This window comes from Anas acuta, chromosome 5 (genome assembly GCF_963932015.1).
Source record: "Anas acuta chromosome 5, bAnaAcu1.1, whole genome shotgun sequence".
Classification (NCBI taxonomy): Eukaryota; Metazoa; Chordata; class Aves; order Anseriformes; family Anatidae; genus Anas; species Anas acuta.
In genome coordinates, this window is record NC_088983.1 from 16,170,453 (window position 1) to 16,187,224 (window position 16,772).

The 16,772-nt window shown below is 37.7% G+C and overlaps 1 protein-coding gene across 7 annotated transcripts in view; it reads right to left on the reverse strand.

The window, feature by feature from the left end:
- The window catches only part of UNC79 (unc-79 homolog, NALCN channel complex subunit), a 109,266-nt gene that overhangs the window by 72,337 nt on the left and 20,157 nt on the right, over positions 1–16,772 (reverse strand). For 6 of the 7 annotated variants that reach the window (XR_011096902.1, XM_068682893.1, XM_068682892.1 and 3 more), the window contains exons 9-24: positions 14,940–15,028; positions 13,724–13,764; positions 12,452–12,480; positions 11,180–11,409; positions 10,721–10,892; positions 9,447–9,677; positions 7,035–7,225; positions 6,039–6,162; positions 4,958–5,098; positions 3,635–3,856; positions 2,797–3,024; positions 1,960–2,101; positions 1,490–1,569; positions 1,258–1,406; positions 588–745; positions 50–231 (exon numbers count right to left, since the gene is read on the reverse strand). Coding sequence is in view for 6 of the 7 variants with exons in the window: in XM_068682893.1 (XP_068538994.1) it covers positions 50–231; positions 588–745; positions 1,258–1,406; positions 1,490–1,569; positions 1,960–2,101; positions 2,797–3,024; positions 3,635–3,856; positions 4,958–5,098; positions 6,039–6,162; positions 7,035–7,225; positions 9,447–9,677; positions 10,721–10,892; positions 11,180–11,409; positions 12,452–12,480; positions 13,724–13,764; positions 14,940–15,028 (2,409 nt within the window). In the remaining variant the exon portion in view is untranslated. The remainder of the gene's footprint in view (positions 1–49; positions 232–587; positions 746–1,257; positions 1,407–1,489; positions 1,570–1,959; positions 2,102–2,796; positions 3,025–3,634; positions 3,857–4,957; positions 5,099–6,038; positions 6,163–7,034; positions 7,226–9,446; positions 9,678–10,720; positions 10,893–11,179; positions 11,410–12,451; positions 12,481–13,723; positions 13,765–14,939; positions 15,029–16,772) is intronic. The other variant, XM_068682895.1, reaches the window with a different exon arrangement.

The following is a 16,772-nucleotide window of genomic DNA, read 5'->3' on the forward strand; positions in this document are numbered from 1 at the left end:
AACTCAAATTCCTGTTTCAATGCATTTTTCCCCTGTATAATGAACCTACCTGTAAAGCTGGCCGCTTTATGGTGTCAAGTAGTAGTCCAGCTCTTGTAGCTACTGCTGGGTTGACATCTTCCACAGCAGTCAGGAAACAGCAGAATGCATGAGCCAAAGAGTACTTCAGTAGGTGGTTTTTTGTCACGGAGTGGATATCCAAAAATCTGCACAACACAGCCACTTTCTCCACTGTAGCAGCCCCCAGAGAAAGAAAATATAAATATTAATTCAGACAATGGCTTCTTTATGACCTTCATGTCTTAATAATCATATCTCTCCTAGAAATATGCACATCTTAGAAAGTAGCAACAAAGAACAGCTGGGAGGTATTATTGTGGTTTTGGTCTTGCTCTGATTATCCAGAATGCCTTATATTCTCCTCTATTCTATTGCATTTTTGTGCCATAGTTTTGCATCCAACTACCTCCCAAACTCCCCAAACCAGCAAAAAGATGTAATCACCCATTACAAGTCTCGTCAGTTACAGCAGAGAAAGCTATAGCTCTTCAGTGAAGCAACAAGGAGCATATGTTTCTCAGGCTTACCTGCTTCAAACCTCATCTTCCAATCTTTGCTGTTAAAATTGCTGTTTATGATTGTCCAGAAAATGTCAGCTCCATGGGGAAGTGAAAGTGCATGAAGAAGTAGTGGGACTGCCAGAGAAGAAAGCTGAGAGAATTCAGACTTCACAACTCCCCATAAGCTGGAAAGACCAAACACAGCAACTACGCTTATAAAAGCACTCCCTTGACATACTTTCTTCTAAAAGCCCACACTGTATTGTTAGAGGGAATGCACTTTTTGTGAAAATCTCTATAAGCCATCCTGAGCCTTAATGAGAATACTGCAGAGTTGCTGTTAGGTGAATAGAGACACTTGGAAATCTTCAAATGCAACAGTTTTTCTTGAAAATCCAGGTTCAAATATTGCTAACATTGAAACATTTTAGATTTAACAAGATTTTGCTTAATTCAATGAAACATAATCTGTGCTATAAATCAGCATTTTCAACATGACCAAGTTCAGCACATGAGCCATGTCAACCACCTTGACATCATGAGTGACGTACATTCACAAATCACTATGATATCCACACTTCTCTATGACCTTCTGTTAGTTTTCCCTACTAAACCTGCAAATTCTTTAATGTCACAAATGAATGTATAGTTAGGGAATCAAAAAAGTATGAAAACTAAACTTGTGATTAAAACCTACCTTGCAATCAGCATGTGATCTTGGATATAGGCAAGAAATTGTGGATGGTCCTTTCTCGCTATGTACAGGCATTCCCCATGAAGACAAAGAATCTTCAGACAATTCAGCATGTTAAAAAGAATGTCTGGTTCTTCAAATCTTGACATTTCCTGTGTAAGCAAGATGCACTACTCTCAACACAGTGAAACTGCTTAACTGAAAATTCAAACTAAACAAATGTCATTAATTTTACCTGCAGTATTGTGTATATGAGCTTCAAGGTAACTGGAAGTTGTTGATAACAAAATTTTCTTTCTGTGTCATTCTTTATTGCTGTTAAAAAAGTAAGTTACATAAATTGGTGACAAATTCCCTTCATTTGTTGATTCAAAGTGAAACTAGAGAATGTGAAAGTAATCAGAGGTAAATTAATTCTTGCTATCAATAACACCGATGTCAGTTGAGTTACAACTGCACAGAATTTGGCATCTAATGTTTTGCTACTTTATATGTCCACAAAGCCACGATTTCTTCTAACACTTTTTGAGACCCAGTCACACTTGCAGCCTTCCTATTGATAAGTTGAATTAAATGCATGAGAAAAAAAAAGTGACTATGCATTGTTGGACCTGAAAAACTGCTTCAAAACCTTGTATTCTATACAAGTGAAATGTTTCATTTAAAGCCTCACTTAAATACTCAGTCTTCTCACCCTGAACCTACCAGCATTTTCTGTGGTCTCTGTGTGATTTCCTGGGTTTTCTCCATGTTTTGGTGCTGATTTGTCATCTTCTTCTCCTTCAGTTCCTATAATAAACTCAGGTCTAGTATACAGAAGACTATCCTCAAGGTTATCTGTGGGCTCCTTTAAGAACATAGTAGGTTAAATTCATTTACTGTTGTTTTCTGTATACATTAAGCCATATCCTCTTGTTTAATATTTAGTGTGGATAAGCTGAGCCCAAATGACACACTGTCCAGTTTCCATGTACACTCATGCATTCAAATCACCTGCATATCTAAAATTCTGCATCAGCAAATGGATTGACAATAAGACTGTATTTCAAACATGGATTTACATGATAGCACTTAACAGCTATTGTATATGCATATTGGAGCTGAGGGGCATCCAATCACACTGGTTTCACTTAACCTGTCCTCCTTTCTCAGCATTTTCAACAGTCAACCATCAACTAAGATTTTTTAAGTTGCCCACTTGACATCTGATTCTCTCAAAGTCATTAATCATTTGAAAATACCCATTCTTAGGTTTTAAAAGATGAAAAGCACTAAGTATTAACATTTCACATTTTATTTAAGATGGTATCATAGGAGTGTACTTCCAAAGCAGACAATGGTGTCAGGGAGAAGAGTTCATACTGGATGAATATTGCCATCTTCCCTGTGTTCTTTAAATCAATTCAAATCCAGGAGATTTTAAATTCAATGGCATTTTTGCTTTAACCTCCCAACTCTTCCATACCATCACAATGCAATGAGCACGATGAAGTAGAGGAGTTACGTGCCAGTAACAGAGGTTCTTTTTCTTGCTGTACTTACCACAAGTCTGATTTCTTCTTTTGGAGCAAGCTGTTCCAGCAGCTCAAAACCCAGCTGGTAACACAGAATGCTGGACTGACACAGACCACATTCAACTGCTTTTTCATCTTTCTGACAGCTGTGAGAACCACCCCAAGGTGCCTGGAACACATTGTTTATGATGGATATTATATCTTTTGAAATGCTGTTCTCTAAGCCCAAAGTGACACCATCATCCTGGAGTTCCATCTGAAAGGGAGTGAAAAGAATAAGGACTTATTACTTATTTAAAAAAACAGAGCGCAGTCCCGCCTATTCCTACATTTGTTCCAGTGAATTGCATTACTGGGATGAGAACTGAGATAAACTGCAGCTCATAATTTTAAATTGCCACTGGTGTTCACAACAAAGCTTGAACAGCTGGAGTAAGATTTTGAAGGTAATTAGACAATTTCAAGCACAGGTAAATTAACATTACCTGGAGACAGTTATCCAAAACACTTGGGCTGAGATTCACAATGTATAACTTTACCTATCCAAAAATTATGCATCTAATCTAAGGCCATCAACAAGCCCCTGCTTCTAGTCTGTAGCAATAGCTGTATCTCCAAGGAGAAGTTCATTTCATTGATATTAGCCACCTAACATGATGTGGAGGTATCTACCTTCTCTTCACTGACCATGAACCCACAACTCATGTATGGGTAAAGCCACATGAAAGCTGCAGAAAGGTTTCAATGCCTTGTACTTCATACCAGTCCCTCAGCATAAAGGGACTCAATACAGGATCAAAGGAGAGACAAAAGTGACTGCAGAACTTCACTGTCCCTCAGCATGGATGTTTTTCTTCTGCAAGTACCTGCTTCAGGATGAGATCAAACATCAGAATGAAGCAATTAAGATTCATTTCATCATCCTCACAGTCAAAGTCAATTGTCTTTCCACTGGGGTGTCCAAAGTTCTTGAAGGGACTGTGAAAAGGACTACGTATTGGACTCCGAAATGGGCTCTGGAAAGGACTTGGGAAAGGACTCAGCATGTTGTTCTGAACTCTGCGCCCAGGGTCAGAAGCAACGCTTACCTGAAGACATATAAAATAAACATGCCCAAATGAATGTTAGGCATTTAAGCGATCTCGTCCTATACAAGACTGGTAAATGTCAAGAACTTTGACAACCTTATCATTTCCTTTGGTAGCTTTTTTTTTTTTTCTTTTTTTTTTTGAATCTATATATGTCCCTTAGTGCCATTAAATGATAAAATATGGTATAAGTACAATAATCATATTCTGCACAGATGTATGTATTCTCTTAGGTTAAATGGCTGTCATTCATTACCTTATTTCCACTAAGAAAGAATTTTACCATCATAAACAGAACAGAAAATTGGTGCAGACAGTAAAGTGGTCATCAAGTTACAACAATCTTCCCCATGATCCAGACATACCAACTTCAATAGCAGGAAGCTAATAAATGTGGGTGCCTTGCAGTACTCACAGCAGTATAACTAAGGCTATACCAAGGATACAGGTAGCTGGAAATGAACTAGATATAACAATAGCAAGACATGCACTTCTGCACAGATTTACATTCAACCACCACACAGACTACCTACAACACCATCAGAACCCTCAGTTGTTCCAAGGAGATAAACAGTTAAGTAACTCAAGGTCTATTTTTAGGCCAGCTATGGTCTGGAATACCAGACAATAAGATTGTCCTTTTTTTTTTTTTTTTGCTCAGTTTAGAAATGGTTACAGGTTAGTTGTACTCTCTGCTGAGCTACATCAGAGTTTAGAAGGACTACAAGAAAAGAATCATCAATCGTCTAGATGCTGTAGGTCCTTAAATCTAAAGAGCTGGCCTTCAAGCACCCTTTCTGCTGTCCCTCACGCATTCTGTAGGAGATGTTTGCAAACATTTTCTTCCAGACAGACAAGTTTCCTTGGCATCAATTTTTGCATCTCTTGGAGGGGGAAAAAATGCAGGGAAACAGAAGTAAGTTCTGGTCTGTCATCCTCCCAGAACATCCCTAGGCCCACCAAATTTGTACCTCAATACAAAAATTCACTCTAACTGTCCGTTAAAAATAAATAAATAAATAAATAAAACTTTTTAATTCTTCACATGCATTCTATTAGGAAAATTGTTCAAAGCAAAAGAATAAGAAGGATAAATGTTACCCTCCGAGCTGCAAGATTTCCCGCCAGCTCACTGGCTCTGGATTTTCTTTGATTTGCTAACTCTTTTACAGAATTCACTCCATCAGAAAACATACTGATTAGTAACTGAAGAGGAACAACAATGTCAAGTTCAGATAACACCTGAGGAAAGACAATAAGTAAAAAAAAACATGAGTTTCGAGATTGATAAAAATATCAGCTACTTTATAAGCATATTTATCACATCATATTGAGTTCAGCAAGTTTCATGCATTTAATTTTGGGATTTGTTCATGTGAGCTGAGACCTTAGGTTTCTCTTCAAATCAGGGCAAAAGAGAAGTGGCAAAACAGTGCATTTTCAAAATATTTGTTGGCATGATACTTGGTGCACATTGCGAACAGTTTTATGCATAAACACATAGGTATGTGAAACTGGTCCACAAAAAAGTTTATGTGAAGCAAAAATATTACAAATACTTGTATGAATAACTATTACCTAAAATAGGATTCCTGTAATTATTCTAAGAATCCAGCCAGAATGGTAGCCTACAGATGTCAACATACTGACAAGATTGGTTATCTGCAAATCACAGTGGTAATATGAATTAATAATGAAGATTATCGGTATTATTCTGAGGTGCTGTGGAAAATTTTATAGCCTTTTGAATTGACTGTCCCCAAAGCTGACATGATTTTTCTTGTCGTGTTTGAATACGAATATTGGGTGAGTGCCAGTGAATATTGACAAATAGGCAAATATAGCACGAGACAGCGAGAGAAGCAGAAAGTGTGGTGGGTACAGTGATAGTCTGATCCAGTTCTTCAGATGTGGCAATGACTACAGCTGCTTCTACAGTTTGGAATTAATTTTGGAATTTACAGACCAAATTCTGTGGAGACTAAGGAGTTCTGCTGACAGAAAGTCAGAGATAACTGAATGGCCCTAAAGACACAACCAAAGGGAAAATAATTCCCAGGACCTGTCTACCAACCACCTTACTCAAGGGGCAGAAAGGTTCCATAATCCCTGGTAAGTGGCTTCTTTCTTCCTCTCAAAATCATAAATCAAACAGCATGACTTGTCAAGAGAGTACACTCACATGCAGCCAAAGCAATGCTTGCTCTTGCACAGAGGATGGATACCCTGTGAATCGACAACTAATGAAGCCAAACATCTCCTCCATGGAGAAAGGAAGAGGGCAAAGTTCAATGTCAAACATTTTGCTGAAAAGGAGAACAAAACAAAGCATCACTGAATTACTACAACATACACACTGTAAAATATGAAAACAGAAAATTAATAGAAAGGCAATCTCATAACCAGCACTGATGACACTTCTGGTGTTTTATTTGCATCCTCATTCCCCAGGGGAGTTGCGCTAGGTCGATGATACCACCTGTCCTGATTGAACATTATCGCCCTGAATTTATTGATACACCTTAAGAATTTGTACTACATCTCATCTGCCCAGTTACACTTGATTTCAAAATCCAATGTATGGGAAAATTTTCATCTTACCACTCCATCACTATTCCTTATTCACACTAAACACATTTTCATCAGTCCCTACAAATGCAAAATTACAGGCAGTTTCAGAGCCTTTTACACAGTACAAAGCAATGTGAAGCTGGATTGTGAAAGGTATACACCAAACATGAAATTATGACTCCAGCAGTCACCACCCCTATTCTGGTATTTTCTTTGCTCAATGGGGGAAAATAGTAGTTAAATCAATACAAATCAACTCTCTTTCAGTGCTAGTTCTACTAATCCCCAATGTATCTCCTCAACAGCTGGCCAGGAGAAAAATGCTTCCTTCATCATGCTACAGGAAGCCACGGAAAGTGTGCCTTGTTCAGAGCAAAGAAGCTGATTCGAGAATATCAGCATCAATAAAAGGAAACTTTCCCAAAGCTGAACTGCTCTAGTCTAAATATAATTCATGAAAAATTCAGCAGCATTCACTTGCTAGTCTATTGCACACCAGAGAGCAGGCTGAATGGCATTTTTATTCTTAGTCAACATTTTATTGCACTAATACCCTCAAAAATCAACATAAATAATTATAAAGTGGTTTCTACAAATACCTACATACCTTAACACTTCCCGGAATTCTTTCAGTTGATTATCAGGCACTTCTGTCCTTATAGCTTCCAGCCACTCTGGCATAATACATTCCCACACCGGCTGGTTTATTACATTGTACGGAATCAGGCAAAGGATTCGATTCAGCCCTTCTTTTAATTGGGTCACAGCACTACACGATTTGTCCCAGTATCCACCAACCTGTGGGCATTTCCAGGAATGATACTGATGAGCAATATTTCTAATCCCTATAACTGGTCCAGCACCAATTTGCTCAGCATATTGCAGCCAAGAAATCATGAAGGATGATTATCAGCACCTGCCAGCCTGAATTGAGAATACGGCCATGGGGATTACGTTGTTTTTTTCCTCTCTAGTTTCACCCACAATCTAAGAAGCACTGTCCAAGATTTAGATGAAGTATGCTTACTTCCAGGCCATGACACAAAATAATCCCCAATTGTTTACAATTCTCTGTGAAGGACAGATTTGTTTGGTCAAACTTACACCTTAAAGTATTTGCTCTGGGCCACTAGAGTGCTGGATCTTTTCTTTTTGAAAGTTTAGTCCTTTTGTGTTTTGGGTTTTTTTGTTTGTTATTATTTCTTTGAGGGAAGGTCCTGAGTGAAGGAAGCCAAAAAATATACTTCTAAGTACATAAATAACTAGTCTACAGAGACTAATTATTCTAACTGACCTCAGCTCACATCTGCTGTTCCTTACTAATGGCTCTAGAGATGCCTGCTGTTTTGGCAGCAACTACTGGTAATCTCAGCCAACAAACTATTTTTTTCTCCATTCATCACAGCTAATTTCATGGCTGTTTGTCTTCATGTTCTAGTGAACCTTTGCAAATCTGGCAAGTTGTCAGTCTAGTCTTCAGCACTGCAGTGGGGGGTAATAAAACTTTTAAAAGGGCTGGATCCAAGACAAGAAAAAGGTCCACAATAGACTACAGCATGAGGTTCAGCCCTTTCTCTTCTTAGTCTCAAACTCAAGATCTGCTTTCTTCAATTCTAACACCAGTGCATCCATTCACCTTTCAAATTCCTTCACCTGTCCTCCAATCCTCCCACACAGACAAGGTCTATCTTTAGAGAGGTGGTTCAGAGTAAGACTTACACATATGCTGGTCTGCACTTGCACAGCAAATCCCATTTACAAGGTCATGAAAAATCTATGGATGCACGCTTCATCCCTGATAATATTACGTATCACACCAAGTCTTTATGGCTCTTCCTATACTAGTTACTGAATTCTATGAAATAAAACAAATGTCCAAAATGTATCCAAAGAGGGGAAATGAAGCTGATGAAGGGTCTAGAGAACAAGTCTTAGGAGGAGCAGTCTCAAGTTGCACCAGAGATTTATGTTGGGTATTAGAAAACTTTTCTTCACTGAAAGGGCTGTGAGGCATTGGAACAGGCTGCCCAGGGAAGTGGTTCAGCCATCATCCCTGAAGGTATTCAAAAGACATGGAGATGAGGTGCTTAGGGACAGGGTTTAGTGGTAGACTTGGCAATCCTAGGTTTATGGTTGGACTTGATTATCTTGGAGGTCTCTTCCAACCTAAAGGATTCTGTGATTGGCCATTTAACATAAGAAGGTCATGAAATGAAAGTTGTCCCTGAATTCTGCAAAAGCACATCTATAGCTGGCACCAATAAATGTGGAAAAAGTCTTACACATCTCACAAAGTTCCTATTTTCATCCTGATACCTAGTTTTCTATAGCAGAATATTCATGTATCTATTCATGCATGCCTTCAGTATCCAAGTGGTAAGTTCTGTTTCACAATTAAAGGAGACAGTAAGAAAGACTTTTTCTAGGAGTGATTCCAGCAGGAGTCTCACTTAGGCACCCTGAATGACCTTCCAGGTAAGTCTCCTTCCTTCCATCAGCAATAAGGCATATACCATGGTGAACTAGTCTCTTAACTGAAATTAGGTATCCAAAGCTACAGGATAACAGTATGCTCAAAATTCCCTTCAGTTACAACCACGTGATTTCATGAATCTTTGTTCACAGCTGCCCAGATGAAGTATGCAAAGAACAGAGAAACATATTAGTAAAGCAGACTAGTAAAGGACAGGCTCATACCTAGAAGCTGGCATGTGAAACCTGTTTCTCAAGAGAAATTTTTATGCTTTGGCAGCATAACGGAGATGTACAGCTATTGAAAAAGCACAGTATCTTTCAATCCCCAAAATATTATTCCACTCTATCTTCATATTACTGTAAATAATCCCCCACCTCTGGCACAGTAAAACCAGAAAAGCTATAAGAGAAAAAAATCCTGAACTCCACTGCTCCTTTACCAATATTTATTTTGCCTTGAGAGGGCTGGGGAAGAAATAGACTTACTCTATTTTACGTTAATGTCTATAGCAAATAAATTAACCTTCAGATAAATTACCCTCACCCTGGCAAACTCCATTGGTTTAGGAAGGAGGCACATAACCATGACATCAAAGCGAACATCACAAACTGTCTTCAACCACTTAGTAACAAACTGGGGTTTCAGTTTTTCAACCAGGCTACCAACTTCATCATCCATCATGTAAGCTGTAGAGTGAAACCACTGGAATACCATGCTAACCAGCCTTGCTAAACTCTCTGTGGGTGTATTCTCACTGGGAGTGCAAAGGCTCACCTGCAAGACAGAAACACAAATCTAGATTTAAAGGTGGGAAACTTGAAATGCTTGTCTACTATATTTTGCATATTTTCAGAGATACATGGATGCAGATTACATAGACAGCAAGTGAGCTGATCAGTTTTAAGTAGAACTTGGCACAGGATAATTGAAAAAACATTTCCATAACCAGAAAATAGCAATGAGAAGAAAAAATTAAGCATTGAATTTCTTTGTCAGTTTCAACACTGAAAATTTAAATACAGAATGCTGCAACAAACTGAAACATTCTGGTTTAAGCTTTGAGATTACTTTTAAAAGTTAACCCAATGTCCAGTAAAATATATGATAAAAACACACATACAAAATGTAGAAATTGTAAAGATAAACCAAATGAAAGGTTTCAAAAAATCTGAAAAAGGATGTTTACTTGGTATAAGTGATCTTTGCTTTACAAAAGGGTTATATATTTGTCCTCATTTGGGGCAGGAATATGAGCTTTAAGACCTCAAAAATTCTCACAGAATGATTAACAGTAGTCTTCTCTCTGTCTCCTAACTTACTTTTTTCTGGAACAGTATCTTTACTGTAAAACTGTCCCAAAGCTGAGACAAAGTTTGTACATGAATTCACAGATCAGCCACATTGCTAAATCCATAATGATCTACTGATGAGCTTTTACTACCATCTAGAGACGAGAAACTTTCAAGTTAGGTTCTGCACTGAATCCAAAGAAGAAAAAAGGAAAGGGAATTGCCTCTTAGGGTTAAAATAATGGCATTCAGCAGAGAACATTCAGCAAATGACATTCAGAAGACAGAGATAATAAAAAGCTGAAGAGGATGAGTAGCTATTATACACTCAATAGAGGATTCAGAAGGCAGTGAGAAGCTCCATCCAAACCAGTTCTGTAATCTCCAAGTCTGAGAGTATCACAGAACTCCATTTTTCTTACAAATCAGAAAACTATCCAACTAAAATTCAGACAATGGGAAAAAAAAAAAAAAAAAAGACAGAGATAACATCCAGGCTTCAGAAATAGAAGAAAAAGATTTTCTTACCAAGAACCAGATTCCAAACTGGCTTAGGAGGCGTTGGTCATGTTTGTCATCATCTTTATTATCAAAGTCTGTGTTGTCCAGGGAGTGATGGGAAGATGAGAGGCCCATCTGCCTCCTGCGGTTGAGCTCATACTCCCTCTGCTCAGCATGGAACTCTGCTTCTTTTAGCAAGCTACAAAACAAGTTTGTGGTCAGTGAATACAACCTTCCTGCACTGGATACAGCTATCTAATCAAGGATAATTATAGATGAAGACATCTGATGTCAACATTTTCCTGAGAACAGTAATAAAGTAAGATTAGATTGAAGGCTGAACACTTATATGAGGACAACACTCCCAGATGATTGGTGCTCTGCTTACAGCAGCAGGAGTTCTGCACCCTGGCACTATGCAGACAATATTTAGATAAAAACCCAACCCTGCTTTACATATTTATGCTGAATAACCAATAACATTACCTGATCACAGCTTCTACAGTACACACAAGCTCCTCTGCCCCACACTCCCGTGTATTGATTGGGGGTGGTGAGGTCTGGTAAAGGTGGGTTTCTGCTGCTGCCCCAACTTCACTGCTGTGATGATTTGAATGGCATCTTTTGCAATAGCGCACTGGCCTGTTTCCATGGCGGCCACAGCATCCTGCTGAGAAGCACGTAACAACAGCTCTTCTGACATGGGAACTACAGTTCTGGAAAATAGAGAGATTTTATTAGGACACAAGTATCAAGCAGTGGAAATGAAAGCAGTGATGAGAGTCTGCAGTGAGGAACTGGCTCAAGTGCTGGTTCTTTCCAAATTCACTACGCATAAGCACTAACATGTAAGAATCCTGAACCAAGTGTCACTGAGCTTCCAAGAGGAGCTCAGCCCTTAATGATGGGCCTGGACTTAAATGTCACGATTGCTCTTCTTCAGGAACAGGCCAAACCAAAAGTTAAGTCATCAACCTCTATTTTCTGGCTTGGAGCAACCTTTAAATATTACAGTAGATCTCTTAACCTCTGCTTATATTTCAAAATGTCTCTAAGTTTCATATGGCAACTGACAGATCCTTAGGAGTATAATCAATGTTGACACATCAGTTTACTCTATGTAAGAATCTGGCTTATCATAAGTAACTGTCCAAACCTCTGAAATATGCTCTACCTTCACTTTTGACCTCTGGTAATCTGGCCCAACATAAAAACTTTCTTTACCACACCAGATCTACAATATATTATATACTGTAATCCTCATTATTAAATTGTTATTAAATCATAGTAGCTGGTATGTTTTGCAAGCAGATTCTTTTTGTCAGCAGTCTTTTTACGGCATTGAAGACTTTCAGTCCATATATTTAAAATGATTTACTGTTTACAGTAGGAGTTTTGTCCAACTTTGGATTAACCCAGGATTTCAGAAAGACAAGAAGATATAAAACACTTAGATTTAAAATTCATCTTGTGACGTATCTTCCTCAGAAGCAGACAGAATCACAACTCAGCTCAACTGCATAATTAGATTGCCTTACTAATTACGTCTTCAATAAAAACCTTCAACTCCAATCAAATATCAGTAGTTCAAACAAAAAGAAGTCTTGCTGCTAAATCATTCCCATCCACCAACAAATGCATACATGGATAAATTGTGAAAATTTGGAATGGTACAAAAAAGAATGCACCACACAGGAATGGAATGACATTACACACAACATCAAATCATGCCCCATCACACAAATGACTTAATCTTACCTTCTTCTGACATATAGCAGAAATTTCAGCTGTAAGGGGAAGGCATACAAAACATCAACACAGAATGATGATCCTTCTGTTTTACTATGGCAACCATGGCAAAATGGAATTGCTGCAAGGAAGTCGCTGAAGCTAAACTTGTGCTTCCAGATATAACTGAAAACTCTAAATCTTTTGTATTGCATGAGGTGTGATACTGTATACTTGGGCTTACTAGCTATTTCTGCACTGAAATGAAAGAACAGCCTTGGTAAATTAAGTGTGGTGTGCTGTGCATCCCATCCACCTTGCTCATGCTTCTGCCTCATAGACAGACTTGTAACAGTACTTCTGTTGGTATGCTAATGTTATTGGCATACTGTGAGAGACATGGGTCAGATGTGCCTACACTGACTGTGAAAGCTGGCAGGAAGAAAGATTAGTGCATTTAGACTCACAATGTAGATGTAGCCACCATGTCTGTGGCCCCTAACTCCACAGAGAAATGTTTGTAGATTCAACCTGTAGTCAGTACCTACACAGTCGTTTGCCTCAGCAATATCCGATTCAGTAAATGTAGGTGGCTGAGCACTTCCCTTAAATAAATGAAACATTCTGTAATCTGGATTATGTTACAAGTGTAAAGAGATGGCAAGAAAAATCTCCACTGCTTAAAACTTTTCAGTTTGCAGAACAGAGAGGGAGGGGAGTATCTTTGTTCTGCCCTTGAAAACCACAATTTAGAGAATATGTGATTCTCCTTTAAGCCCAGGAAATTCTACTTAGTCTGTCAACAAGTTTTGTCTGCACTCTGGTAGATAATACCAAACACTTTCACTGGTCAATAGACCATGAGGGGATCAATGAAAAATATTTTATATCCTTTTCTGGTATTCTCTAAAACTTTCTGTTCATACAGTCAGTTTTCTGAAGCCTTAAAAGCTCTAGAATCAAAGCCAGGTTACCAAAAGAACCAGACCCTTTTTTGGACCACAGATACTTTTAAAAAATTTGGCCCCACTTATGGACACTTCAAGAATTGAAAATCTATTCAATTGTCTTCGTTTACTCACACATGACGAGTTACATACTATTTCAAGTAGAGGACTAGTTAATTCTCCATAGTACTTTAAAGACATAAAGCAGCATTAAATACAAGCTACTTCAAAATTCTACAATATTCCTTTAAAATAGAATGCAGCATTTCAAGTAATACAGTATGCAGAAAAAATCAGTGAGGATAGGGTTGTACAATTATGTTTAGTTTGCACCTACCCTTGAAATACCTCTTACCTTGTGGTAGAAGAACATCAATCAACCATTCACTGTGATCCCTATAAAAATTATATATCTAATTAGCTTTTCATTTCTTTTTCATTCATTTATTTTTGCACATAGGAAAGTTATCTAAATTAATGTGGTAGGATGACTTTATTCTGAAGCAGCATTTTTACATGGTTTCATAAATTGCAAGCTGTTTTACATTACTTCTCTTTGTTGTGCCTGACTTATTGAAAATTACCACTCTGAGACTGATATTTCATGCTCAAAGCTTTTAAAAATTACTTTTAAGTCACTAATTTATTGAATGAAAATAGTGTGTGCTCTGAAAGTTTGAGGACTAAGAAATGATAGTGAAGAGTGAAAGACAAACGTGGAAAAAAAATTGTACTTATACCATTTACTGTAAGCCTCCTCAGAAACTACACTTCTACTAAATTCAATTACTTAACCTGCAGCTTTAAATCAGTAACTTAAAAAACTAAAATGATTTCCACAATACTGCTCCTTCCTGCAGCTGGTATGATACAAAGGTGTCTGTTAAACTGAGGCCGAACAACAAAAACAATAATGCACATATAGATTCTGAACTAACTGTAACCTTGCCCATTGGAACTAATGATTGGAAGTCACCTTAAGTATTAGTAGATCTTGTAAAAAAAAAAGTGTATAAAATTTCCAATTAAAAAAAAAGTAAGTGAGGTTAATTCATTTCAGGATGTAGTCTTTCATGAGCTGGACAGGCTTGGACCAGTTTTAATTCTTTATTCTGCTGCTTCACAGTATGTGATAGACAATAATCTGAAGCACATACTACAGAAGAGCAACAAAGTCTCTGTGATCTTTCATTTTAACATACATTTAATGACAACTAAAAGATGTGGAGAAAAAAAATAATTAATAACCAAAAGCCTGCACATTAACAAGATTCCCCTATCACAGTTAATTCATCTCACACTATCTATTCATTCAGAGATCTTAACTTCAAGGCTCATTACTGTCCAAGCTAGAAGTGCTAATCATGTGGGGTAAGTTTCTGTAATCCTTATTCATACTGAGTTTCACTCTGCTCAATTTATTTCAAGTGGGGTTAACTATACAAATCATATGTTAATCATACAAAAAAAAAAAAAAAAAGCCAAACACTCTTCTGTAACAGACTGTTCTGAACTGCGACATTTAACTGACAATACCTGATCATTTTCTGTCTCTTAGTATATATACCTACCCTGCAATTCTCTGGCTGCATTCCTCACAAAGATAAAGGGGAGGTGGTTTATCACCCAAAGCCACAGACAAGGATGGATCAATGCACATCTGAAACACAGAGAAGGAAAAGGATTAACACATCTGCCCATGGAATTTCACTGAGGAAGTGTTTGATGCATTAATGTTAGTACAAAATATGTAATTAACATTTTGCTAACTGTTTAGAGCATTTAGTATTCAGAAAGATGATACCAAGCATATGGCAATAGAGGATCTCAAGTCATTTCTAACAAAGAAAAGGACATAACTGAACATGAGAGCCTATGGGAAAAGAACAAGGCATGTTCCGATATCAATATTGGATATTCGCATTCTCAAGGACAAGTATCTTTTGTGTTATACATTCATATGTATTAACATTACATAGTCACAACACACTTTTTATTCTTTCCAAGACTCAGTCACTGAGAAGACCCATTGCTCATGGCAAGGCAAGGTAAAAGTCCAGATTTCTCTCTCTGAATATATGCCTCTTCCAGCAAAACCTAATTTTCAGTCATCATAGCTGTTAACTACCCAGCACAATTCCAGTGACAGAATAAAGACTATGGACCAGTAGCTACCCTGGCAGCATAGGCTGCCAAACTTAAAACTTATGTCCAAACTTAAAAAGAATGTACTTCGTCTTGCATTAGGTTTTATCCTTCTACATGTCAGTCAATTACAGGCCAATATGCTTAAACATGCATTTGTTTAAGCACTTTGTACTACTTAAGGAAAAGTTGAAAAGTAGCATGCATACACAGTATCTTAACCATTTAAAATGTTTCTTACTCCACCAAAGTGCTTTATAAAGACAAATGCCTTTTTGAATGTTTCTCATCTTTGTAAATCAAATTTACATTTGTCTATCCAATAGACAACAGGCTGCATTCTTCCAAGTGGTGACAGATCATGACTGCTTCAGTCACACAACAGAAGCATGACTGCTTCTGGTTTGCTCTGCTCAGTGATTAGTCTCAGTGTAGTGATCATTACAACATGAAGCAACACCTTCCAGCTTTTCTTCCTATGGAAAGGGATCACAGAGAATAATTGAAGTGGGCATCGAAGTGGTCCATTGTAGGGCTTGTGGGATGCATCACCATTAGGCCAGTCAGTATAGCAACCTCTGGAAAAGGCTAACTGAAGAACTTTTTGACTAATATAATTATGTTACTATATGAACTGATGCTGGGAAAATTGGTTGTATCTACATATTTAAGTATATACAAATCTAATTAACTAATTAGTATGCCAAAATGTAGAATGCACTGGACTTGGGATTCTATTCTTGTCACTACAACTGAATAGCTCTATGATCCTGGGCAAACCATTTTACTTGTTATCTTGTGTATTAGCAGGAAAGCTACCATTTACCCCCTCTTAAACATGGGCTGTAAAAGAGGCAAGTAAAGCCTTGTAGCCGTTTGCTTTTGGACACATTCCAAGCAAAGGAATAAGTGTAGATGCATTGTATGACCTCATTTTGATAACAAGGTAAAGATATACCTGTGTAACTGATGTAATATTTCATGTATATAAAAAGATTTGCATATATATTTTACACACATACATGTGTTCAGGAAAACATTTAAATGGATTAGCCAGAAGTCAGCTTAGAATTTTTATGAAGTGCTCTGTAACCACTCATGTTTAGTATCAAGACTTGACACACAGTTGTTGAAGGAAATACTCTATCTTGCTTTAGGCATCCAAAGAATATATTCAGATAGTTCTGGCACCTTCAGTGTTGAAAGGCTTTGCTGTACCCTTAGCTACTGCCCTTAAGTCATCTGCACATCACTAGGTC